The sequence below is a fragment of the Silene latifolia genome, chromosome Y, assembly GCF_048544455.1.
Source record: "Silene latifolia isolate original U9 population chromosome Y, ASM4854445v1, whole genome shotgun sequence".
Lineage (NCBI taxonomy): Eukaryota > Viridiplantae > Streptophyta > Magnoliopsida > Caryophyllales > Caryophyllaceae > Silene > Silene latifolia.
Genome location: NC_133538.1, coordinates 61,302,993 through 61,329,657, shown reverse-complemented (window position 1 = coordinate 61,329,657; position 26,665 = coordinate 61,302,993). Strand labels below are relative to the sequence as shown.

At 37.0% G+C, this 26,665-nt stretch overlaps 3 protein-coding genes and 1 non-coding gene across 4 annotated transcripts; 2 read left to right on the top strand and 2 right to left on the bottom strand.

Annotated features, from left to right (window-relative positions):
• LOC141628179 (uncharacterized) lies at positions 1–10,196 on the bottom strand. Its single transcript, XM_074441351.1, has 4 exons — positions 9,690–10,196; positions 1,680–2,069; positions 1,048–1,520; positions 1–778 (listed from the first exon to the last, which is right to left on the bottom strand). Exons 1-4 carry the CDS (start codon positions 10,194–10,196, stop codon positions 1–3), a joined length of 2,148 nt encoding a protein of 715 aa, XP_074297452.1.
• On the top strand, positions 6,991–7,097 carry LOC141634966 (small nucleolar RNA R71). Its single transcript, XR_012539680.1, has one exon. It is a non-coding gene; the product is annotated as a small nucleolar RNA R71 (small nucleolar RNA).
• A 10,895-nt stretch (positions 10,197–21,091) lies between the features above and the next one.
• LOC141628178 (uncharacterized) lies at positions 21,092–23,534 on the top strand. The gene is made up of 7 exons (XM_074441350.1): positions 21,092–21,247; positions 21,339–21,609; positions 21,892–21,996; positions 22,114–22,198; positions 22,484–22,655; positions 23,242–23,421; positions 23,505–23,534. Exons 1-7 carry the CDS (start codon positions 21,092–21,094, stop codon positions 23,532–23,534), a joined length of 999 nt encoding a protein of 332 aa, XP_074297451.1.
• Positions 23,535–24,991: 1,457 nt separating this feature from the next.
• Positions 24,992–26,400, bottom strand: LOC141628177 (uncharacterized). Its single transcript, XM_074441348.1, has 3 exons — positions 26,278–26,400; positions 25,847–25,975; positions 24,992–25,690 (listed from the first exon to the last, which is right to left on the bottom strand). Exons 1-3 carry the CDS (start codon positions 26,398–26,400, stop codon positions 24,992–24,994), a joined length of 951 nt encoding a protein of 316 aa, XP_074297449.1.
• Between the last annotated feature and the right edge of the window lie 265 nt (positions 26,401–26,665).

Here is a 26,665-nt window from a genome sequence, read left to right as displayed (position 1 = left end):
TTACATTACCCGTCTCATAGCAACTGCAGGAGATAATACACACTGCTCCAGTCTGCTCTGATTTCTGCATGCCCATATCTGATAAACCACAACAGCCACCATTGCAGCTAGTACCTTCTTAACCATTAAAGATTTATGCCTCCACTTTATCCACCAGAGAATGAATTGGGACTCAGGCACTCCAATTTGCAACCAAGCATTGAGAATTTGTATGCACCTCTTGCTGAAGTCACACTTAAAGAATAAGTGTTCCAAGCTCTCTTCACTGTTACCACATAAAAAGCAAACGTTATCATGTGCAATCCCCATTGTCCTCAACCTGTCTTGAGTTAGCATTCGTTGATGAGCTACCAACCAAAGGATGAAGCTATGTCTGGGAACCATTATGCTATTTGGAAACCACTGATGCCACTTCTTATCAGGGCCCTCCTCAACTAACCAAGAGTACCCTAGCTTGATGGAGTAATCATCAACACTAAATAGCTGTTGCTTGACCAAATCTTTAGTCCAGCAGATCTTCCTCCAAGACCAACTGGTCCCCTGGCCAGGTATATAGTCCTCCCAAGTCTTATCTTTCATATAAACAGCGTGGACCCATCTAACCCACAGGTGATCAGTTTTCTTAGCAATCCACCAGGCATATTTTGCCACTACAGCAATATTCCACCAGTACAGACTTCTCAAACCAAGGCCTCCTTTCCTTTTACTCTTGTAAATGTTGTCCCATGCCACCATAGCAGGACCCTCCTTCATATCAGTACCATGCCATAGGAACTGCCTACACACACAATCAATCCTGTGAAGGACAGTCTTAGGTAAAATAAAGACACGAGCCCAATAATTGCGTAAATTATGCAGTACTGACTTAATCAGCACCACTCTTCCTGCATAGGACAGTTTGCGTGCACCCAAGCTTTTAATTCTACCAGTTACTTTCTCAATCAAATGATGGCAATCATTAACACCCAATCTTTTTGGTGTAATAGTGACACCCAAATAACGGAAAGGGAAGCCCTATTTATTTGCATCCCAGAGAGTCTGATTAACCTAGCCATAGTAGAGTTATCAACTCCATTACTGTAAATATTTGACTTCCCCTGATTCCTATTCAGACCTGAAGCCTTAGAGAAGGTTTTGGAGGCCCTCAACAATAAGACAACAGAAGGAAGGTCTCCTCTACATAACATAATGAGATCATCTGCAAAGCACAGATGACTCAATTGGACTCTCTTGCAGAGGGGATGAAATCTGAACTCCTTTTGCTGTTGCACCCAAGCCAAGATCCTGCTCAAGTATTCAAGGCAGATGGTAAAGAGTAAGGGGGAGAGGGGGTCCCCATGCCTCAAACCTCTTCTCCACTTGAAATACCCAAAGATATTCCCATTAAGAGCAATAGAATAGGTAGGGGTGGACACACATTGCATCAGGATGGCAATAATACTTGGAGGGAAGTTAAGAGCTTCCAACATTTCATGTAAGAAAGCCCACTCAACTGAGTCATAGGCTGTTTTCAAGTCTATCTACATCATGACTCTAGGAGAGCAAGCCTTCCTATTATACAGTTTAATTAGATCTTGGCAAATGAGAATGTTGCCCACTATGTCCCTTCCCTTAGTGAATGCACTTTGAGAAGGACTAATTATTTCAGGCAAAATAGCACTCAGCCTAGTACACAATACCTTTGCAACACATTTATAGATGGTGTTACAATAGGCTATTGGTCTAAACTGGTGAACAGCTTCAGGCACCTCAACTTTGGGAATCAAGGTTAAAATAGTAGCATTACACTCCTTTAAAAGTTTTCCAGAGGTGAAAACACTCCTAACAGCCTTGGTAACATCCTTCCCTACAATTGCCCATGTGTCTTTGAAGAACTGACTGCTGTATCCATCTGGGCCAGGAGCTTTGGTCCCAGGGATAGAGAACATGGTAGCTCTGACCTCCTCATCAGTCACAGGTTGAAGTAGCAGTTTCTTATGCTCAGTTGTAAGGCAAGCTCCTTTCCTCACAATCCCATGATTAATAGGAGCAACTGGTTTGGAAGACCCTAAAAGATTGACATAAAAATCCTGGAATGCATCCTATATGTGTTGCTGAGTCTGACACAAAATCCCATTCAGAGTGTTCACCAGATAAACCCTGTTTTTCATTCTTCTATATTTGATACTGTTATGATAGAAAGCTGTATTCTCATCCCCTTCCTCTATCCATTGTTCTTTAGACTTTTGTAGTAGGTATTGATGATGCGAGTCCGCTAAGTGTTCACAAATTAAGATGTGGTCGTTGGGTCACGGTCGAATCAAAACACAATTTATAGCTTCACAAACAACTCTACAATTAGTAAAGAGGCAAGTAAAGGTCGGATCCCAAGGGACGGGTATTGAAATGAGATTTCTATTGCAACTAGTGGTGTCTAAGGGGTGTCACAAATTGGGTTGATGTAGAAGGTCACTAAACTAAAATAGCAATGAAAATAAACAAGCAAGATGAATTAAAGGGGTGTAAACAATTGATTAAAGGCACTAGGGTGTCATGGGATCATAGGGGAATCATGGGATATGATCATACAAACATGTTCTCAAATTATAAGCAAGCAATTATTGTTGTGATGGATTGAGTTGGGTTATATCTTACAATCCTAAGAAAGTTTGGGTCCCGGAGCCGAATCGATTAGATTGTACAACACCTACAAGTCGACTTAATCTTCCCTACTCAACAACATGCATGGTCTAATGAGACTCGAGTTGGGTTATGTCTTACAAGTCTCATTGAAAGGATAGAAGATGATAGTAAATGCAAGGATTCATAGGCTTAGCATTTCATCAAATATAACATGTGCATGAGTTGAGATCAAAACAAGCAAGCAAATAAAACATGAAAGCATATTAGATTAAGCATGAATCATTCCCCATGTTGGTTTCCCCTAATCACCCATTAACCCTAGCTAGGAGACTACTCACTCATTATCATGTTGATCATGCTAGCAAGGTTGTCAATCATATCAACAATATGAGACATGATGAATAAATGAAAGTAATTAACAATAACTAAAAAGGGATTAAGAGATTATACCTACTAATGATTCCAATAATAAAGCAAAGATAAAAGAAGTACTTGAATGCTTGATTGAGAGGTTGTCAATCTCCCAACAATAACCCAAATAATCTTCAATTACCCAAAATAAAGGATGAACAAAAGAGAGATTAAAGAACTAAAACTTGGATTAAAACTTGATTAATACTTGATTACAATATTAAAGAGAGATTTGATTGATATTAACTACACTAATTATTGATAAGAAGAACATGCCCTCTAATTAGACTAATGGGGTATTTATGAGATTTGATTGATATTAACTACACTAATTATTAAAGAGGAACAAATTTAAGAGCATGTAATCCTTCACAAATACTAGTTCAACAAATTACTAAGTCTAAGAGGATGGCACTAAATCACCTCCAAATGGTGTTAAACTAGACTACTTTCGTCCTCAATCTCCAAATGCTTTCGTCAAGAGCGATCGGATGGTGGTGGAATGATGATCCCTATGATGCTAGTAGCATATGACATGACAAGTCTCGAATTCTCTACAAAATTAAAGGTCATGGATCGTCCCAAACTCGACCAAGTGGCTTGACAAAAGGCTTTTTGGGAATGAAATGCTCAAATCTTTATTCACAACGGGTGGATATGACTAGTATTTAAAATTGTCCTCATTTCACTTTCACATTTCAAAAATTTAAGATGGTGTTTGTCCCTTCCGGGATAGTGTCCTTTGCTTTCGCCAATCGCTTATTAGGCAACCGGTTAACCTCTAGACAATAGCTTTTCGGGGTGATAGTCACTCTGTCTCTGGGCGGCCGAATTCACAACCGTATGGGGGCCCAATTCAATGGATCCCGCACCAAAGCACATCGAAGTGGTACGCCTCCATCAAAACAACTTAAATTTCTCAACTTTCAACAATTCATAACATTTGAGGTTTCCTTGGCATTACATTACTTCCACATGACAAAATTTCTTTGAAATGAGCACTTCAAGCTTATTGATAGAAAATATTTTTGGGTTGCCTTACCACAAGGTCAAACAAGGTCACCTAGACAAGTTAACCAAGTCCACATCGCATCACGGGGTTGGATAGGTGACTCACATGCAAACCCTTGACTAGGCCTTGGGTCATGGGTCAAAAGACACTAGTATGACACTATCTAGGGTGTTTTACACCCATTCTAGTAGGCAAAGTCTTAAGTTGAACAAGTATTTGTAATGGCTTAGTTGCTCTTGTCAAAGTTCCTAAATAGGCATTTTTCAAAACATTTCTAACATGCAACTACATGCCATGATGCAACTAATATAAACATCGTAATGCAAGTGATTCTATCAACTAATATGACATATAAACAAAATGCAAGTCCTAAGTTCACTGTTATACCGCATCAATCAAAATAAAGCCACATAGTCATTAACATAAAGAGGAAAAAGGAGATTGGAAAGATCATACCATGCGGTCTTCAATATCCTCATGTCTCGGATGTGGCGTAGTCAATCAATGTGAACAAAGATAGAACGAACACAATATATACAAGACAATATACAAGACTACAAAAAGAAATAAACATGTTTTTGGGTTTTCAATTTTCAATTTTTTATGATTTTTGAGATTTTTGAGATTTTTCAATTTTTTTGGGTTTTTTGAATAAGAGTTAAATGTTAGAATTCCCATCCCCACACTAATATGGGCATTGTCCTCAATGGCCAAAATGATGGAAATTATGCAATACAAGAATTGAAATGTAAGTTAGGGAGTTAGAAATATTTACAAGTGATGGTTTAGGGAGGACTCCACCAAACTCTCATTCTTGATGAGATGTCAAGGGGGCATATCCAAGGTGTTGTTGATGTTGCTCAACACCTTGAAGAAGTAATCAAAAGCTTGTTCATTATCATGGTAGAGGTTTTTAATAGACCTTGGCCCTTGTTGTTGGTCTTGATCGATGGCATTACCAATGTAAGGATTAAAAATCCCTTCAAATTCGTCGTCCCAAAGACCACAAACTTCATTGAGTTGATCATTGAAAATCTCTTGCTTAGATGGAGACAACTCTCCCAATTTCTTCTCTTGGCCAATGAGGCCATCCTCTTCTTCCTTGGTTGATTTTGATGAGCCTTGCAAGCTCTCCTTGTCACAATTCACTTGCTCTTTAAATGGAGCATCTTCAATTTTCTTCTTCTATTGGAGTTCCGATTTCTTCCTTTCATCCTTTTGGCTATAATGATCAATCATGAAACATGGTTCATGCAAACGAGGAGCTCTCATAGTCTTGTCAAGATTAAAAGTTATGCTTTCATCTCCCACTTCTAGAGTGAGCTCACCATGTTTCACATCAATTACCGCACCCGCGGTGTGTAGGAAAGGTCTTCCTAGGATGATTGGAATATTGGAATCTTCCTCCATATCAACAATGACAAAGTCCACCGGGATGAAAAACTTCCCAATTAAATGCGGGGACATCTTCCCATATCCCTAACGGTGTCTTCGTCGATCTATCGGCCATTTGGAGTGTGATGTTGGTGCATTTAAGCTCTCCCATCCCCAACCTTTTACTCACCGAGTACGGCATGACACTCACACTAGCCCCTAGATCACATAAGGCTTTGTTGATCGTCGTGTCGCCAATGGTACACGGTATTGAGAAGCTTCCTGGATCCTTTAACTTTGGAGGTGAACTCCCTTGAAGTATTGCACTACTCACCTTAGTGAAGGCGATAGTCTCAAGCTTTCGGATCGACTTCTTCTTTGTGAGGATACCTTTCATGTATTTCGCATAGGCCGGCACGTGATTGATTAATTCCGTGAAAAGAATTGAGACTTCCAAATTCTTCACAATTTCCATGAACTTTCCAAGTTGATCATCAAATTTGGGCTTGGCTTGACGACTTGGAAAAGGGAGTCTAATCACAATGGGCTCCTTCTCCTTGGCCTTGTCTTCATTTTTTTTTGAACTTTCTCCTTTTGATGATTCTCCATCTTTGGAGTTTTGCACAATTTCTTCCTTTTCACTAGCTTCCACAACTTCATCCTCAACTTGCTTCTTCGGTGCTTCATACCTTGTACCACTTCTCAAGTGAATGGCACTAACCGTTTCATGTCTAGGGGGATTACTTTGAGGTGGTAATTGCCCCTTTTGTCTTTGTGAGCTTGAAGATGCTAGTTGAGTCAATTGTGTTTCCAACATCTTGGTGTGAGCTAGAATGTTGTTGATGGTGGTTTCCTTTGCTTGGCTATCTTTTTGCATTTGAGTGAAAAATTCTTGTTGATTCTTTTGCATTTGGAGGACCGCTTTTTGGACATCAAAGCCTTGGTCATTTTGGTGATTGTATGGATTTTGATTTTGGTAACCTTGGTTTTGATTGTAAAAGAGTCTTTGATTTTGGTTTCTCATGGGTGGTGGAGTGTATGTTGTTTGAGGGTTTTGAACATTTTGGCTTTTGTATGAGAGATTTGGATGGAATTTGGTGTTTTCATTGTAAAAGTTGGAATAAGGGGTACGACTCTTGTATGCTTGGAAAGCATTCACTTGTTCATTTGTTCCCCTACATTCACCTTGGTCATGTCCCAAAGTTCCACAATTCTCACATATCCCACTTGGGATTGATGAGGATGCCGTCATAGCATTAACATGATGCTTTGATGATTTTGAGTTTTCCTCAAGTCTAGCCATAGCTTGTTCAAACTTCAAGTTGATTGTGTCAATGTGAGCACTAAGTTGAGCACCCAATTGAGTAACGGAGTCCACTTCATGCTTTCCTCCTCTAGTAGCCTTGCGAGGTCTACTATATTGTGAGTTATGGACCGCCATTTCCTCAACCTTGTTCCATGTTTGATTGTCATCAACTTCGGTGAACATTCCATTTGATCCCATATTGAGAATGTTCCTAGAATCTTCATATAAACCATTCCAAAATTGTTGTACCAAAAACCATTCGCTAAGTCCATGGTGAGGACATGAGCGACAAATTCCCTTAAACCGCTCCCAATCTTCATACAAAGACTCGTCATCCCTTTGCTTAAAACCCGTAATTTGAGCTCTTAGCATGTTAGTCTTTTCCGGTGGGTAGAACTTTTTGTAGAAAGTTAGAGCCAACTTCTTCCAAGAATCTATTCCAAGGGTGGCCTTATCAAGGCCCTTCAACCATTGCTTCGCGGTGCCGATTAAGGAAAAAGGAAATAAGACCCATCTAATTTGGTCTTGAGTCACGCCCGTTTGAGAGATAGCATCACAATAGTCGCAAAAGGTTTCCATATGAGAATGAGGGTCCTCACTAGGCATTCCCCCAAATTGTCTCCTCTTAACTAATTGGATGAAGGCGGACTTGGCAATAAAATTTCCGGTTAGATGTTGCGGTGTAGGAGTACCATTTGGTAGATTATCCTCGGTGGGTATGGAGTGTGACGAGAATTTAGGCATTGTAGGTGGATTTTGTGGGGTATTGTGTAATGGGTTCTCTTCTCCTTCTATTGCGAAAGGATTGACAAACTCACTAGTGGGTTGAACAACTTCACTAAAACCTCTTAAATTCCTCCTAACAAGTCTCCTATTGTTTGTCAAGGTTCTTTCGATTTCACGGTCAAAAGGTAACAAATCACTTTGTAACCTTCTAGACATGCAAAATATCAAACAACTCGAAAACAATTAGAACAAACCTTGAGGAGTTTTACTTCCTCAAGGCGAAGAAAGACACAACTAATAACAATAAAAAGAAATCTAAATCAAACAAACACCGTCCCCGGCAACGGCGCCATTTTTGATGCAAGTCCGCTAAGTGTTCGCAAATTAAGATGTGGTCGTTGGGTCACGGTCGAATCAAAACACAATTTATAGCTTCACAAACAACTCTATAATTAGTAAAGAGGCCAGTAAAGGTCGGATCCCAAGGGACAGGTATTGAAATGAGATTTCTATTGCAACTAGTGGTGTCTAAGGGGTGTCACAAATTGAGTTGATGTAGAAGGTCACTAAACTAAAATAGCAATGAAAATAAACAAGTAAGATGAATTAAAGGGGTGTAAACAATTGATTAAAGGCACTAGGGTGTCATGAGATCATAGGGGAATCATGGGATATGATCATACAAACATGTTCTCAAATTATAAGCAAGCAATTATTATTGTGATGGATTGAGTTGGGTTATATCTTACAATCCTAGGAAAGTTTGGGTCCCGGAGCCGAATCGATTAGATTGTACAACACCTACAAGTCGACTTAATCTTCCCTACTCAACAACATGCATGGTCTAATGAGACTCGAGTTGGGTTATGTCTTACAAGTCTCATTGAAAGGATAGAAGATGATAGTAAATTCAAGGATTCATAGGCTTAGCATTTCATCAAATATAACATGTGCATGAGTTGAGATCAAAACAAGCAAGCAAATAAAACATGAAAGCATATTAGATTAAGCATGAATCATTCCCCATGTTGGTTTCCCCTAATCACCCATTAACCCTAGCTAGGAGACTACTCACTCATTATCATGTTGATCATGCTAGCAAGGTTGTCAATCATATCAACAATATGAGACATGATAAATAAATGAAAGTAATTAACAATAATTAAAAAGGGATTAAGAGATTATACCTACTAATGATTCCAATAATAAAGCAAAGATAAAAGAAGTACTTGAATGCTTGATTGAGAGGTTGTCAATCTCCCAACAATAACCCAAATAATCTTCAATTACCCAAAATAAAGGATGAACAAAAGAGAGATTAAAGAACTAAAACTTGGATTAAAACTTGATTAATACTTGATTACAATATTAAAGAGAGATTTGATTGATATTAACTACACTAATTATTGATAAGAAGAACATGCCCTCTAATTAGACTAATGGGGTATTTATAGTGGAAATTAGGGAGGATGCATTAGGGTTAACTAAGGGCTAAACTAGTAATTACACTTTTTAGATTGAGCAAGGAGGAGCCGGTATTTTTCAAGAGAAGGGCTTCTTTCTTCGTGGCTTGGGGAAGACAATCCATGCTGTGCTGGAATCCGGGCGGAATAGGGTCGGGACGGGCGGATTCTGGCGTTGGAATCCGAGCGGATTTAAGGGAATCCGGTCGGATTGTGGAGGTGGAATCCGAGCGGAATAGGGCAAAGCCGCTCGGATTGTGCTGCTGCGGGATGTACGGATTGGTGACAATCCGCTCGGATTGTCAGTCAGCAACAAATCTTCTTCTTTTCTTCCCTTTTCTTCATAAATTCCTAGGGGATTTCCTTGGGGACTCAAGGATCCTTTCTCAACTTTGCTCTTCTACCATAATATGTACAAAGGCCTTCTAATCTTGTCTCTCCTTGATGCTTGGTCATTGAATTCGATCAATTTAGTCTCGTTTTGCCATGAAAATGCAAGATTCTTACTCCTTTCCTACCAAGGGATCAAAATCTCAAAGAATATGCAAAACAAAGAACTAAAGATAAGAAATGACCCAAATAAGCACTAAAAAGCATGGGAACAAGGCTAATTCGGGGGCTAAATATGCGCCAATTATGGTCACATCAATTGAGCTCTAGCTTTCTTGAGAAAAACTAACTCCTTTGCACAGGCAGCCTCAGAGGCACAGAGTCCCTCATTCAGAGGGTCTGTCCTAAGCTTCTTTTAGAACTCTTGTAAAGACAATTTCGTGACCTGAGTAATATTCTCAATGTCACTGAAATTCTCCTTATTCAACATTTTTAACTTAGGCTTTAACAGTTTCAATTTTCTGATCATTTGGAACATAGGAGTTCCCTGAATGGCCATATCCCAGTGATCACTCACCATCTGCTTAAAGTTGTCGAACATAGACCACATGTTGAAGTATTTAAATGGTACCCCCTTCCTACCTCCTTCATTATGAAATTGGATGAGGCAAGGGCAGTGGTCATAGAGCCCTTCAGGTAAGAAATGAGCAAAACAGTCCAGGAATTGCTTCAACCAGGTATCATCAATCAAGACCCTATCAATTTTGCTATAAACCTTGGAGGAGTGTTCATGTTTATTATTCCATGTGAAGAAGGCCCCCATAGTTTTTAGCTCCACCAAATCACATTTAGCTACCATGTCCCTCATAGGCATAACTTCATTCCAACTGACAGTTGTGCCACCAACTCTTTCATCCAAGTGCATAAGACTGTTGAAGTCTCCACACACCATCCAGGCAGAGGTCACACCATTTATAATGAGGCTTAAATCTTCCCATAAGCTTTCTTTTTCCTTATATTTATTGAGACCATATACTATAGTGAAATGAAAATTAATATTCCTTAGTTTATCATAAACACTAGAATGTATAAGCTGATCAGTGATATACTTAACAGTCACCACAAATTGAGAAGGCTGCCAGATGAGCCATATTCTCCCCCCTTTATGTTTACTGCTGTTAGTACATATAGAGCAATCATCACACACTTTATTTCTAACTTTATTCCAATTCCAACTCTTAACCTTGGTTTCTAAAAGCCCATACAATTTTTAATTGATATTACCCGAAATGTATGGGAATATCGATTCGGTTGTAATTTTTGTGATCTCATATCACCGGTTTGTAATTTAATAGATTTATTTTATTTTAATTACAAATGTATAATAGGAAATTATGTAATTTGTTATGTAATTTAATTATTCCGGAGTTCCTTGAAGACGGTGTCACTCAAGAAGGCGATACATAAAGACGGTGTTACCTCGAGATGCGTGCCATAACCGAAGTTCAAGGGACCAATGGAGTTGGTTTCCGAATATGTAATAGTTAATTAGATTTTCTATTTTAGGAAGGCCATACTAGGATTTTATTTTTTTTATGCTTTGCATTTTATTTATATGTCGCATGCATCGCTAAATCGCCATAACTAAAACATGCATTATCTTTTTAATCGAGTAGATCGACCGTGTCAATTATAATTATCGTAGTTCACCGCTTTAATTCACTTAAAACGTGATAGATAATAAATTGACATGACCTCTCGCTAAAATAAACAATTGAGACATAGCCTTACCAAATAGTAGAAACCATGAAGTACCAGTTTCGCAAGGGAGTTGAGCCGGCTTTACCGTAAGACAAACCTTGTTACGTTGGTGAAGTGGGTGATAAATGTCTATCCACCAAATTCATGTTGATGAGGGTTTCATCGGCTATCCCGTGCCCAAGTTGATGTGGATTTGGATCATGGACACATTTATTCGAAATTTGGATTGAGCTCAACGAAAGTATTCGTGACCGTAGTCGCATGTGTTCTGGGCTATAGATAAAAATTAGAGTAATTTTATCGACCGAGAATTCTAAAAGTAGAATCGATTAAAGAGTTAGTCAATCGAGTTATATTGATAAGGGTTCCATCGGCTATCCCGTGCCCAAGTTAATATGAATTTGGATCTCGGAATCATTTATCATAGTTGGGTAGAGGTCACTATGTAAATGCTTTACTTGTTATCTACAAGTATTATTATAACGATGAATGTTTTGTTTTCACTATTCCATTATCATATTGTTCTATTTCTTTACCACAATTCATATACAATATCATTTCGTTTTTGATTCAAATCTCCATTAAAACATCGTAACTAAAGACAAATATGAATTTGCTTCTAAAACCTCAAATGAACCATTGCTAAGGATCTCTTGTAAAGAGTATAGATAAAAGTTATTCATTATCAAACAGGTTTTTGATTCTTGACTAACACATCTACTTACAATGCATTGTTATTCATATACTTAATAGAATTAAGTACCTTGAAGCGATAAATTGTTTTGGTAATTAGATTTGTCAGAATTCGTAATTGACCAAAATAATGCAACCACTTCAATGAAAGTTTTAAGACTAAAACGAACAAATGAAGAGTAATCTTCATGAATTCAATTTTGCTTCTCAAAGCAAAGACTCATTGAAATGAGTGGGAGCATTCTCTTAAACCGTTAAGATGAGGACGAGGTTCAAGAAGTAAAGATTATAATGGAATTGATACAAGGTAATGTTAAAAGTAAAGTTGTTGAGAATAGCGATACTAAACCTATCAATCCCGACCGATAAATATTCCACTGTCTTAAATGTTTGACACTAGAAAGGAAACTACCCCAAATTATTGAAGAATCAGCAAGTTAGTTGTGGGACATCTAATGGGACCTTCTTCTTTAAAAGTTTATTTGATGACATAAATCTTGCTAGAACTACTTCGTCAATATTAGAAACCAGTGGAGGTTTTCATCATTGTATGCGATACATAGAATGATTAGAATATGACGACTAGCAACAATGATATCAAGAGATAGAGTCATTGTGTAATCAATCTAGTTTTTGGGTTTGGAGTTGTACTTAATTGTGACTATTAATTACATAAACTCTAAATAAGAATACAAACTTGTTAAGATACAAAAGAGGTTTCACTTTTGTGACCCTATACACCACAATTTGATGTATGGCTAGCCCATTATCAAGGTGATAATATTCTAAACCAAACTAGAATGATATATCATGAAGATGATGCAAGACTCAAATTGGTAACCCAAGATTAAACCTTACTTGTTAAGATACAAAAGAGGTTTCACTTTTGTGACCCTATACACCACAATTTGATGTATGGCTAGCCCATTATCAAGGTGATAATATTCTAAACCAAACTAGAATGATATATCATGAAGATGATGCAAGACTCAAATTGGTAACCCATGATTAAACCTTAAATTTTGGAATGATGAACGCAAAGAGTTATCGAGTACTCTTGAAACCATTAGATTGTTTATGGTATATGCGTATCTTGTATTCAAAGCAAGATGTCTCGTGCTTTTTGGTTGAAAAGGAGATCGAGGTTGTAAATCATAGATCCAAAATAGGTTGATCATTTTCTTTTACCAACGATTTAAGTTGACGCTAATGTGTTCACTTAATAAGGTAAGTAGAAAAATCTTTGAAGAAGTTTAAAGAGTTCAAGGAATCACGATTTAGGTCTGATGGGATTATCAAAGTGAAGACTTTGATATAAGCCAAAGGAAATGTGATATAGTATCACAAGTTAATCTCTCTTAGGACGCATTATGGAATAATGTGTGGTTGGATAAGAAATCAAACACTATTCGATATGGTTTGGACTTCAATCAAGTTACTTTGAGTTACTTGATCCTTTTGGGGATTTTATCATTTTGTCTAAGTTATTTTTCCACTAAATCTAAAACAAATCATATGAGATATGAAATGATAGGGTACCATGTTTGTAAGTTTTCACAAGAAACAAATGCTCATTTTTCCCTTTCAATTCTCACGAGTACGACGGGTTTGCGGCTCGTGAAGCTGTCTTTCTAAAATACAAGTTTATTTCTAGAAGACAGAGTGGGAAAAATTATTCAAGAGCCACAAAGAATGTTTATTCAAGAGCCACAAAGAATGTTATGTCGCAAGAAACTGGTCTTTCTTGGCTACATGAGACGTTTTGTGTAAGACATTGTTTCTTTAAAACCTAGGAGGTTAAATTCGTCACTTGTTAAAGATGATGAATTCATGCTACTTTTAAGAAAGTAAAGAGCTTATAACTTGCAAAAGAAATTGTTTGATTCAAGTTGATTACTTCTGGAAAGTAATCAACAAATGACTTACATAAGAGTGTTTAAGTCACAACTCAATACAAGGCTTAGAGCCATGAAAATCCGAAATAAAAGGCTTGATTAGTGACAAAGGGTTTTGCACTAATAAAGACAGATTTCAAAGTTTGATTGGTTGCAAAGGGTTTTACACCAGTTGAAATGCTTAAGTCTATTTGGATCTTCTTAGGGACTGTGTTTCATTATTATGAAATACATAGCAAGTGAATCTAAAAACCGACGGCTTCAATTAGAAGGAATGTATTCAATACATGTCTTGAGTTTTGTAGATTCTTGCAATCCTAAGATAGTGTGAAACTTAAGAGAGGGTCTTAAGTAGGACATCAGTGAGTTGGAATCAATGTTTTGATCATGTTATAAAACTTTTCTCGATAAGTCGAGAAGTTGTGTTTATACATGGAGTTTAGTGGGAGTTACGGAAATTTTAATTAGTCTTATATGTGGAAGACATATTGATCATTACGAATGATTTAAGACTTATGGAGTATTAAAATACATCTTTAATATCTAGATTTATGTAGATAAATCCACATGATATTGGCGTCAATAAGAAGTCTTATGGTTATAAGATTCATGACTAGTTCAATTAAATTGAACATATTTGATTGTTTCCATTTGCTTCCGCTGCCGGATCAATTAAATAAGTAATGATGTATAACACTTCATATACTTTGAGTATGATGAGTTGTTATCAAAATCGAATTTAAGTAATCTTTACCAAGTAAGCCATAAAGATTACCCTTAAGTGCTTGCAGAAGCATTAAGGAAGTAAAACAAAGTGTTTATGATGCAATTTTGTGTAAGGGTGTTACACAAGTGACAATTGACAATTGAGATTGCGCATGGTTTTCGACAAAACCATAATCAAAACACATTAGGATGGTTAAGATACCATTGTGGCTATGTTAATTAAGAAGTAGATTTTCTAGAATCGTTCTAGACAATAAAGAACAATGAGAGATATTTATAACGGAAATTGAGTACACTTGCAATCATGAGATGTGCAAGAAGAATGAGTCTGCACCTTTGTGAAAACAGTGGGAGCTATTCTTAGGCTAGAGGGCCTATGTCTTGATTGGATCTCGACACGTACTCAGAAAGTTTTGTGATGCAAATGTATACATTACAAAGGAAAACGAGTATGTAGTAAGGTTGAGTAAGGTACAAGAAGTGGATAAAACCTACTAACCAAAGCCTTCTCATAGACTTAACATGATGAGTCATGTCATTTCAATTAAATTGAGATGAACAACTACATTCAAGATCAAATTAGATTATAGAATATGAAATAGTAATCAGGCATTGACTATTCATATGTGATAATCGCATTGTCGTTCGAGTTTTTCTTTAAAACTCTTTTATTATACTTTGTTACATCCAAACGGGTTGTAGAGACAATTGAACCCCGTTAAAGTGAAAACGGATTAGCATTGTATTCGCCCATAGTCACTTACATAAGGTGACGTCTCGAAGTGACTAAAGTGTGATGCGATTGATGGCAAGTTCAAGTGCCATAGAGTCATGTGAGATGACTAGTCGATCACATAGGCAGACTTTTAGGAACACTTTGTCGGGCAGTGACCACTTATAGAGTTCTGGCAAATTTATAAAGCCTGGTCGTGGCGAGAGCTACTATAGTATTCTAATGAGTCGATTCTTTTGACTAAAGACTGTTCACCTAAGATGGCACAGTTTCAGATTAACTTTGATTTGTGTTACTACGACCTTCGTAAATGGGGTCAAATGGGCATATTTTGGGTTATGATGGCTGTGGCTAGTCGAAGGGAATAAGTGCGATAGGAATTGTCCACACCCTTGTCAGGGTTAAAACAATATCTCAGGGCCACTCGAGGAGTAATGAACTGGAAATGCGTGGCCACGCTCGGAAGGTATCCATGGTGGATAAATTCTGGTCAATCAGTTATTCTCCAGATCGAGGAAACCACTCTCGATACGATCACTTGCAAGTACGACCCGAAAGACACCTTGCATTGAGTGGAAGATAGTAATAGGACAAGAGAATTGGTGACGCACACTTGTCGAGGACAAGTGGGAGATTGTTGGGAAATGTGTCCTCAACAATAGTGCGATCACATGATTTAAATATCATTATTAAATCTCATACCAAGAATACGAAAGGGATGATACATAATATATATAGTCAACTGGTCCACACATATCAGTAATGATTGGCTGGCTAGAGTTTGACATTAATGTCGTGCGACGGTGGTGATCAGTTGATCCCTTGAGGTCACACCTAAAGGACGATTCCCTTAATTGAAAAGGTTAATTAATTGTATACCGATACAGATTAATTAATTCCTTAAAATTGAACAAATTATTATCACAAGAGAGAGAATGACATCTCATTATAATGTGATTAAATGAGATTTTATTTAGTAATTTAAGAAGTTATATTACTAATATTAATCGGTGTTTATGAAACACGCGAGATGAGAATGATAAGTTAGTTATAATTACAAGATATTGTGAATTATACTAACTAGTAATTAAATGACCATTTTATGAGAAAGTAATTTTATATTACTAGTCAATTTGTTAAATATGATTTATTTAATTTGTAAATGATATTTAATTTGTTAAATATGCATTTTAAATTAAAACATGACATAAGACATGTCACATGTCACATGACATACAATTGTACAATTGACAAAAATAAAATGGACTCCATATTACACTATGTAAACCGAAATATGGGTGAGCTTATGAGAAAGTTTGTCTTGTTCATTTGTCTTATTCATTTGTCTATGACACTTGATAGTGACTTGACCATGCAAAAGCCTTACACCAATTTGTCTTGTGAAGACAAAAAGAAAAAGAAAAATTGGTCCATATACTCCACACCAACCGGTTTTGGTGGGCATTGTAAGAGGATTTTTCTTATTTTTTATCATTCTCTCATGTTTTATGAAAAGCAACTACTTCTCTCTCTTGTTCTTCATGAACATTCATTTTTGTGAATCAAATTTGTTTAAATCAAACACTAATAATACTAGAAATCGTATATGAGTATTAGTAATAGATTTTAAGGTAAACTACATTACAAACATCTAGTACATGTTAGTTTGTGGGATTAAGGGATAGTCTTGGGTGCTACTAATTGGAGGACTTCTATTTTGAAGTCATATATGTTCATCCATTTTGGAAAGCTCAAGAACTAACAAGAAGGAGATCTTGTTGGTGCCCATTTGACCGAAATTTATTTGGTGAGAAATTGATTTTCTTATCTCTTTTGTTTTAGTTTGCATGCATAAGATTAGTAATTAATTTTATGACTAAATTAATTTGAAACATATGTGAATATGTTAAATAATGAGATATAGATTTCTAACAATAGTTCTCATCTTTATCCCAAAAACCATTTTCATCATCATCAACACCACACTCTCTATAGGAATGACTCGCAACAGGTTTAAGGGGAGAGGGCTCATCAAACTCACTGTCATACCTAACCTCAAACCCCCCAAAACTATAAACATGCTCATCTCGTGCCTCAAGTCTAGCAATAGATTCCGCTATTTTCGACGATGCCGTACGGGTGTTTTCTGAGACTACAGGTTCTGTTATCTTATGTAACCCTAGTGAAATTGCCGCCCCCAAACTTATGAAGAAATTGGCAGACATATATTTCGCGACGGTTGCAGCTGCTTCAGAGTCTGTTTTCTCTTTGACACCGCGTCAGCTTGCTTTGTGAAAGTCTCAGCAGGGTGCCTACTCATCTGATTGGTTGCGTGCGGTTCCTATCTCTGGGTTGGGTCAGACTATGAATGGGAGGACTTACCGTAGTGTGCTTGGGTATCGACTGGGTGTTTCGTTATTCACGGTATTTAGGCCTTGTCCTGCTTGCTCTCAGGTTTTTGCTGATGATATTTACGGGGACCACGCTGTTTCTTGTACTGGTACTGTGGGTGTTAAGCATCGGCACAACCTCGTTTGTGACACCTTATTCGACATCTGCTGTAGGTTTGGTATTTCTACGGGTAAGGAGGTTGATATCGGTTTGGTTGACGGACATGGTGGCTCTCTTCGTCCTGCGGATTTGCTGCTTTATTCCTGGGACAGAGGGCGTGATGTGTGCGTCGATTTAACAAGGTCTTCTCCTTTGACTCAGACTTGGATGATGGATTTTGTGCCCGGCCGGGTTGTCGCTGATACTTCTCAGCGTAAGTGTGCTAAGTATGGGGATTTATGCGCGACAGCTGGTTATGGTTTCCTTCCCTTATCTTTCTCTTCAATTGGGAGCTGGGTTCGGATGTTGTTGCCTTGCTCAAGCGGATCCGAAAATACTCGGTATCTCAGGATGCGGGGGCTCAGGTGGCTGCTTATATTTTTACTAGACTTAACTTTGTTGTTGCTTAGGGTGTGGGAGCCCAGATTGTCTCTCGGCTCCCCACTAATTTCATGTAAACTTTTATTCTTCTATTTATGAGAGCTGCGCACATCCCTATAAAATAATAATAATAATAATAATAATAATAATAATAATAATAATATTAATAATAATAATAATAATAATAATAATAATAATAATAATAATAATAATAATAATAATAATAATAATAATAATAATAATAATAATAATAATAATAATAATAATAATAATAATAATAATAATAGTAACTATATTCTCTCCGTTAAGATTACCAAAATCAACATAATCAATCATTATCTATCGATATTGTTAAAGGAAACTTTTTTCGAGCATTTATAGAGAGTTCAACTTTCGTAAAACACCTCAGTAAAATAAATAATGCTAAATATCTATAACTATTAAAAATATATATATTTGAGACTTATATGATAAGAATTATAATAGGTAGTCTAACACTCTAATGTCCATCATAATTTCATCCGACGTAGGATATAAAGAGTTATATAGGTCCTTCCAACTATAAATTATTGATAAAAGATAATGATGAAAACCTATTTTGATCTTTATTATAGAGTTTGCATTCGATTAAGATAGATCACATTGCTTATGTATAAAAGTATGTGTTTAATTCTTATTCTTCATTAAACTCTCATCGTCAACTAATTAATTACCATGTTACTTCTCTCCTCCAATCTTGATAATCATGCTTATTTGCTTATTGATATTGTTAATAGATACATACACGTTTTTTTTCTATAGTCAACTTAATTATGTAATTTGTCACTCTATTTTTCTTTTGCTTTATACTTAATTATGTAATTTGTCACGCTAATTTTCTTTTGCTTTATACATTCTACAAATTGATTGATTTTTCTTATAATATTTTCAGGAATAGTACACAAGATTGCTCAATTGATGAAGTCGTCAACAACGATAACCGTTTGTTGGTAAGTTTTGAGATTACATATATATAAAGGTAATTCTAATTTTAAATAAGATATGAAATATACAAAATCTAGAATAAAACTGTTTCGGTGTGACACAATCATTTTCTATATAAATTCATTTATTTATTACTAATAATAAAAGAGTATTTTTTATGTAAATAATGAATAGTCTTATTGTGCGAGGTCGTCTCACATAATAATTACTTTATGAAATATAGGACTACATAATTGAATCGCCTCCTGAACAAATTTAAATGGAGGCAATAGAAGTGTCGAACAATCAATTTGAATTAGAGTATATGAAGATCCACTTCTACCACCATAATAAGAATGAGGATTTCATTTAATAAAAAAGAAAGGCAGTGGATACATGAGTATCAAGATGGGAGGAGAGAATATCAGAATTTTCAAAGGAGTGGAACATGATCATCATGTCTATGTTGTCAAGGTGCGAATCTAACGGGATGTGAATTTAGAAAGCATTTGTAATTATAATAAATGAAGGTAAACAATTGTACTTTTAAATTTGTTCCCTTTTATGAGATCAAAGTAATTTACAAACACCTATTATTCCTTCTATAGTTACTCCCCCCGTCCCTATTATTTGTTTTAGCTTTCTTCTCATTTGTCGAATGTATATCATCGAATTGTATACAAATTCATACAATAAAGAGGTAGATGGTTATGGATCAAGTTTTATTTGATGACAGAATTTATTAGTCTCTTGAGAAATAAATATGGCTAACCTGAATTTGGGTAGACATAGGATTTTAGTACGTACACTTAGTTGGCAAATGACAACTAATTAGTACTCTGTATTAGTATTAGTATGATGTTGGTTAGTAATAGGATTCTTTCAGGAATCTTATCTTAATAAATACAATAACATTTAACGCATTATTGTGCGTCCACGTCATCACAGCAAGCTTTTTTTTATTATTTTTTTTTCAATTTCGAAATTGCGGGTCCCACATAAAAAACTACTGAATTACTTGCAAAATAGAGTATGTTCTGATGTTATTTGCAAAACTGTTCGGAACGTACTAATTTAATTATTCTAGTGTACTGATTTAATTATTCGAGGTTAAATATGTATTTATGCAGAATACCATGTAAATTACAAGTACAAAAATAAATTTACAAAAAAAAAAATCAACTACAGCATTTTACATTACAATAAATAACAAATTACAAATACAATTTACAAATATATACAACAAGAAAATTAACTACTACAGAAAAAAGGCAAATGTAAATAAAATACATAATATCATTAACAAAAATATCACTAATCAAATACTTTTTTTAAATATTTAAAGAATTAAGTTAATTTTCGCGCGCATTTACCATATACGTTTTATAAATACTCAAATAAAAATATGTAACGATTAAAATAATTTGCAAAACGATAAAAATAGCCAAAATGATTACAAAATGTCAATACTTAATGATTACAATTTTTAAAAAAGTTAAATACTACATAAAAATAGCATTGTAAATAAAATACAAAATATCATAATCAAAAATATCAATAATTAAATACTTTTTCCAAATATTTAAAGAATAAATTAATTTTACAGTAGCATTTGAAAATATACGTTTTATTAAAGATCAAAACTATGAAACTATTAAAATAATTTCAAATCGATATTTAAATATAGTTTAAAATATTCTCTCAGATCTGGTCAGATCGCCCATCATCATCGAGAATTTACTTGGAGCAAAAATATCCAGCAACTATCTAACAGCCTCCATTCCGCTTACGGAAGGTGGCATTGTTAGGCTACCAAGGAATTTTTGCATCAACAAGTTTATTTGTATGGCCTAATTTTCATCATAATTTACGCTTTACGATAACAACTCAAATTTGCACTCATGGGCCAACGTCTGTTCACTCCACATTCTGCTGGGCTTTCAGATTTTCAGAATGAACAGACCTTTACAGAAGAATAATGGTTATACATCAGTTATAAACATAGTGGAGGAGTGGAGTAGTGCCTAAGAGGAGTTACCAGCAGTTATGCCCACTAATTAGGGCAATAATTCTGTAGCATATATAAAATTAACACAACCAAACAAATTATTATACCATTTACACCATCAAAAAATATTCATAAACATGGCAAATCCTAAAGGTATTCCAATCTCAAGCATCACGGAGACTACGCCAAAGACTGAGTTAATCAAGAAGCGTGTCATTCGTATGTGGCTGAGAAAGTCGGACAAGAATCCAACAGTCGTTCAAGGGGTGGAACTCATCCTTGCTGACCAGAATGTATGCTCACCTCTTTTTCATTTTCACAACTTTTTAATCCACCATTTATGTTTAATTTAAGTATCAACTAAAATAACATTGTTGTCATCAGGGAGATACCATACAAGCAACAATCAAAAAGAGTTTGGTGAAAATTTTCCTGGAAGTGCTCAATGAAGGTGACACATACAAGATAAGGAAATTTAATACTTCATCCAACAGACTCGGCTACGACATGGCAACCTTTCATCTATGCAAGATCTGGTTCGAGTATAGTACCAGGGTCATACCAGTACTAATTCCAGACATTCCTAATTTTGTTCTAACTTTTTACACATTCAAGGACTTTGCTATGGGCGCAATGCCGGATAAACTCTATGTTGGTATGCATCTTTTACCTAATCTCCACCTAAATTTCTTAGAAAATTCATTTCAAGTAACTCATGTCTTAACTTACAGATGTTATTGGAAAACTTGATCATGTGCACCCATTCAAACTCAACGGTGATAGAACAAAGAGGATGACAATCGTTTTAGTAAACAATAAGTAATACACTACCTATTTATTTAGTAGTTTGTGTAAACAAATTTCTTCTTTATAACAACTAGCATAAGTATCTTATAAACACCATTTTGTTTCAGGAATGAGCAACTGTGTTGTACAGTTTTTGGTGAATACGTCGAACAAATGACAAAAATTGAAGAAGCATTCAAGAATAAAAACAAACCAACTTTGGTTTTGATGTACATCAAGAGATCTGTCTATAATGGTAAGAATATATACTCCATATTTTGTGCAATAACTCTTACACTTTATACAATGCAATATACATTTTATGTAAGATTTCACTTAAATCAAATGGCATATGATGAATAATATGATTTAGGGGAAGTGAGCATTTCCACAACATGGGGAGCAAGTCAAATTTTAGTCAACCCCGATATGTTTGAAGTTCTTCAATTCAACCAAAGGTAATTATTAAACCACTATTTAAATTTTATGTTATTTCACACCAAAGTGGTTCTTTTTGCACGTCAAAATTTAGTTACGAATCCTACAACTCAAATTTGAAGTGCATAAAGATTCAGAAAAACAACACAAACAGTCCAATTATAAGTCCATGAACTCAACATTGAAGTGCAAAAACAGGCAAAAAAAAAAGAAACAAAACAGGCCAAAAAAAAGAAACAAAACATGCCAAAGAAAACAACATAAACAGTCCAATAATTGATCAAGTTTCATTGTATCATTACCAGTTTCCTACCTGCTGAAGTGGAGCAAAGTCTCTTTGGTGTTTCAGAAAATGCAGCTCATCATCCTCCCATTCTCGCAAGTGCAAACATTAAGTCATTAGACGAAATTCAGACTTTGACTCAAGCAGGTTCATATGTGACTATGGCTACATTTGTTGAATTGGCTACATCTGGTGTGAGTTGGTTCTACAATTCATGCACTGAATGCAGATTAAAAGTTCAAATGAAGGATGATGGTTTATGGTATTGTGATAAAGAACGACCAAACAAACCACCTTGCTCTTTGAAGGGAATTGGGACGAAATCAACAATTCCAAGGTACAAAATTTATCATCCTAAGATTTTTTTTTTTTTTTGAAACGTATCATCCTAAGATATTATTAATCATTCTAAGATGCTATTTACTGATTTACACGAAAATATGTAATTAAATTTGATACCCCAAATATTACAATTACAACGAATAAATTACATAAATTTACAATAAATAAGAACCAATTACAGCAATTTACATTAAAATAAATAACATCAAATTACGTTTCAAAACAGGTTGCAAGTTAAATTCTTCGTGACATATGAAAACATCAACTTATGTGAATTTATCATTTGGGATGACGCTATAACTGAGTTGCTTGGAAAAACAGCACAACAAATACTTGATTAAGATGAGATATTCCTCAAATTAATTGAAGTATTAATTTCAGAACATCAATAACAACATTTTGGCATTTTCGTCTAATAATTTTCGTTTTCCATTTCAGATTTTCACCCTTGTGCCACCACCTGACTTTAGACCTCTTATTGAGAAGGAATTTATTGTCAAAATTAGGGTTACTAAAGAGTTTAACATTGAGCAGAAATCCACCTCTTACGGTGTCATATGCTTATCTGATGATCCTACAACAATATCTAAGTGGAAAAACATACATGCTGCATCAAAAGTATTTCCATTTACATACTCTTATTTATACAGTATAATGTTGTATATTTTACATAAAAAAAATTCATGTCTTAATGCAAATAGGAAAAATCAATGTCAACAATTTTTTTTTGAAAGGAAAACCCGAAAGTTCTACTGCATTAACGATAAATCAGAAATAACGGCATCATTCGCAATCAAAGGCAACGCCTCTGACCACAGAAATTTACCAACTACTCTAGGAAAAGGAAGAGCTAACGCATGAGCCACACCATTGTTTATGCGACTAGTATGCGACCAAACAATAGAACTAAAAGAAATACGCAAAGAAAGAATGGCATCCAAAACTAATGCAAAAATACTTCTGCCAGTACAGGATTTCCGCAACGCTTCAACCACTTGTAGATAATCGCTTTCGACGATGATTTTCTCATGGCCCCTCCGCCGTGCTTCTTTGACTCCTTCCAAGACCGCCACTGCCTCCGCAATATGACTCTCCCACAGCTGCTGGAGCACAAAAGTCGCACCCTACAACACCTGTCCCATCTCGTCCCTGCACACCACACCAAGAGCCACACCCACCCCTTCATTCACACCCGCGTCAACATTGATCTTCACGTAGCCCCCCGAAGGAGCAACCCAGCCCTTTCGAGCACTCACCTTACTCCCGACTTCACCCTCCTCCCTCATGTGATGTCGCACATATCTCCCTCCCTCTATCTCCTCTATAACGTCTCGTACCCGCTTCACCACACAACTTGGGTCCACCTCTCGTGCCTCAAAAATAACCTTGTTGCGATGTTCCCACAAAGCCCAACAACCCACCATGAACCACCCACATTCCCGCCCCCCAAATTCCTTCCATCGTGTCTCAATCCAATCTCTCACACTCCCTCCAACAGCTTCCTCCTCGTCCCCTGCCAAATTAAGCCCTTCCCAAGCCTGTTGAGCAACCCCACAAACCCGAAAAAGATGAAGACTCGACTCAAAAGAAGAGTTACAAAAAGAACAAAAAGAAGACTCACCTCGTACTCGAGTAGCTATGTTCGCTCTTGTCGCTAAGGCTTCGCTGCACAGTTGCCAAAAGAAGAGTTTCACTCGAGGACAAACCGGGATCTTCCAGAGCCTACTCGATAAACATTTCTCCCTCTCCCAATTTGAAGCACCCCCACTTCCAGAAACTCGCACCCACTCGCCATGAGTCGATAGGCTGAACGGACAATAAACACCTCATCCTTCTCCGCACTCCAAAACCAATCATCATGGACTGCATTCTCACCTAGCCTAATATTCTTAATCCTTTTCCCATCAAAATCAAGGAAAATGTTGTCGATCAGCTGCCCATTCCATGCCCTACCCCCGTCACTCATCAAATCCGCAACCAACAAGCCTTCTTGCCCCGGGAGTTTTGGCGTAATGACCCTCCCCATCTGATTCGTCACGACCCAGGCATCACCCCACACACGGGTTGAGAGTCCATCACCTATTCGCCGTCTAAGACCAAGGTCGAGCAGTCCCCTAGCCTCATGGATACCCCTCTAAGTATAGCTAGGATGGTTACCAATATTGGACGACAAAAAGTCACCATTCGGTTAATATCGAGCCTTTATAACTCGGGCCCATAAGCTCTCCGTCTCCGTTGTAAGCCTCCAAGATTGTTTACTTAGTAACTCAAGGTTAAACAGCTTGAAGTTGCGGAAACCCATCCCACTCATACACTTAGGCTGGCACAACTTTCTCCACGACACCCAATTGATACCCCTCTTCCCCTCCTCGTGCCACCACCAGAAACGTGACATCATAGAACAAAGTTCCTCACAAAAATTGACGGGAATTTTAAAAATACTCATAACATAGGTAGGGAGTGAATTTGCCACTGCCTTTAAAAGAACCTCCTTACCAGCCCTAGACAAGATTTTTCCACGCCAACCTTCCAACCTTTTGCTTAGTTTGTCACGCGGAATATTAGTGAGCACTTTCTTAGACCGCCCCACCACCGTAGGCAACCCCAAGTATCTCTCCTGCTCCTCGACCTCAATAATGCCCAATCGTGTCGCCAGGTTACTCCTCTTCGTTCTTGGCACACCCTTACTAAAAGACATGGTAGTCTTATCCAAATTTACCAGCTGCCCAGAAGCATATTCGTATCGTCGCAAAATATTGCTCACAACATCAACTTCCTCCTCCGTGGCTCTAGTAAAGAAAATGCTATCATCCGCGAATAGTAAATGAGAAATTTCAGGTGCCCCAGCCGAGACACGGACCCCATGAAGAACTCCATCCTCAACAGCCTAACGCATCAGGTCAGATAATACTTCCGTACATAGAATAAACAAATAAGGGCAAAGAGGATCACCTTGACGCAAACCCCTAGTCGGTCAGAAAGCACGGGAAGGATTCCCGTTGATCAGAACAGAAAATGAAACCGTGGTCACGCAGGCCATTACACGGTTTATCCATCTTCTATCGAACCCCATAACACGAAGAACCCTATTAAGGAAACGCCACTCAACTCTGTCATACGCCTTTGCCATGTCCAATTTAATAGCCATATGCCACTCTGTTTGTCTCGAACCCTTCATGGAATGAAAAAATTCAAAAGCGAGATGAACGTTATCCGAGATGGCTCTCCCCGGAGTAAACGCCCCTTGATTTTCCAAGACAATGTCCCCCAGGAACTGCTTCAGGCGGTTCGAAAGAACTTTCGAGACCAATTTATACACCACATTACAAAGACTAATCGGTCAAAAGTCCCGGATTTTATCCGGGGCCTTTTTCTTTGGGATAAGAACAATGTTTGTTTTGTTAATATCTCTCGGTGACCGCTCCCCCCGTAGAATAGCAAGAATAGCTCGCACCACTTCCGGCCCAACCATACCCCAATAAGTTGGTAAAACAAGCCATTCATACCATCTGGACCCGGCGCCTTTAATGGTTGCATCTGGTTCAAAGCATCAAGCACTTCATCCTCACTGTATTCCCGCCGTAAGCCTTCATTCATCACTTACGACACATGGCCACTAATCCCCTGCAAGACCTCGTCAAAGTTGGTAGGATTCGATGAGGTGAATAAGCTTTGAAAGTACTCTTGAGCTACGGCTGTCACAGCCTCACCCGTTAGACTCCACTATCATCAACAAGCCTCGTAATGAAATTTTTCCTTTTTCGCTCCCCAGCACGAGTATGAAAGAATTTGGTATTACGATCCCCATCCTTAAGCCACAGAGCCCTCGACCTTTGTCTCAAATATTACTCCTCCTGATGAC

Coding starts and splice junctions, on each gene's coding strand:
- LOC141628178 (XM_074441350.1), top strand. CDS start 21,092: ATGGCAAATCCTAAAGGTATTCCAATCTCAAGCATCACGGAGACTACG. Junction 21,610..21,891: donor GCCGGATAAACTCTATGTTG/GTATGCATCTTT, acceptor TGTGTTGTACAG/TTTTTGGTGAATACGTCGAA. Junction 22,656..23,241: donor TTGAATTGGCTACATCTGGT/GTGAGTTGGTTC, acceptor TTTCCATTTCAG/ATTTTCACCCTTGTGCCACC.
- LOC141628177 (XM_074441348.1), bottom strand. CDS start 26,400: ATGAATGAAGGCTTACGGCGGGAATACAGTGAGGATGAAGTGCTTGAT. Junction 25,976..26,277: donor TGTTTTACCAACTTATTGGG/GTATGGTTGGGC, acceptor CATTCCATGAAG/GGTTCGAGACAAACAGAGTG. Junction 25,691..25,846: donor ATAGAAGATGGATAAACCGT/GTAATGGCCTGC, acceptor CTGATGCGTTAG/GCTGTTGAGGATGGAGTTCT.
- LOC141628179 (XM_074441351.1), bottom strand. CDS start 10,196: ATGGTGTGTGGAGACTTCAACAGTCTTATGCACTTGGATGAAAGAGTT. Junction 1,521..1,679: donor TCTATAAATGTGTTGCAAAG/GTATTGTGTACT, acceptor GTCATGATGTAG/ATAGACTTGAAAACAGCCTA. Junction 779..1,047: donor GATAACTCTACTATGGCTAG/GTTAATCAGACT, acceptor TTGTGTGTGTAG/GCAGTTCCTATGGCATGGTA.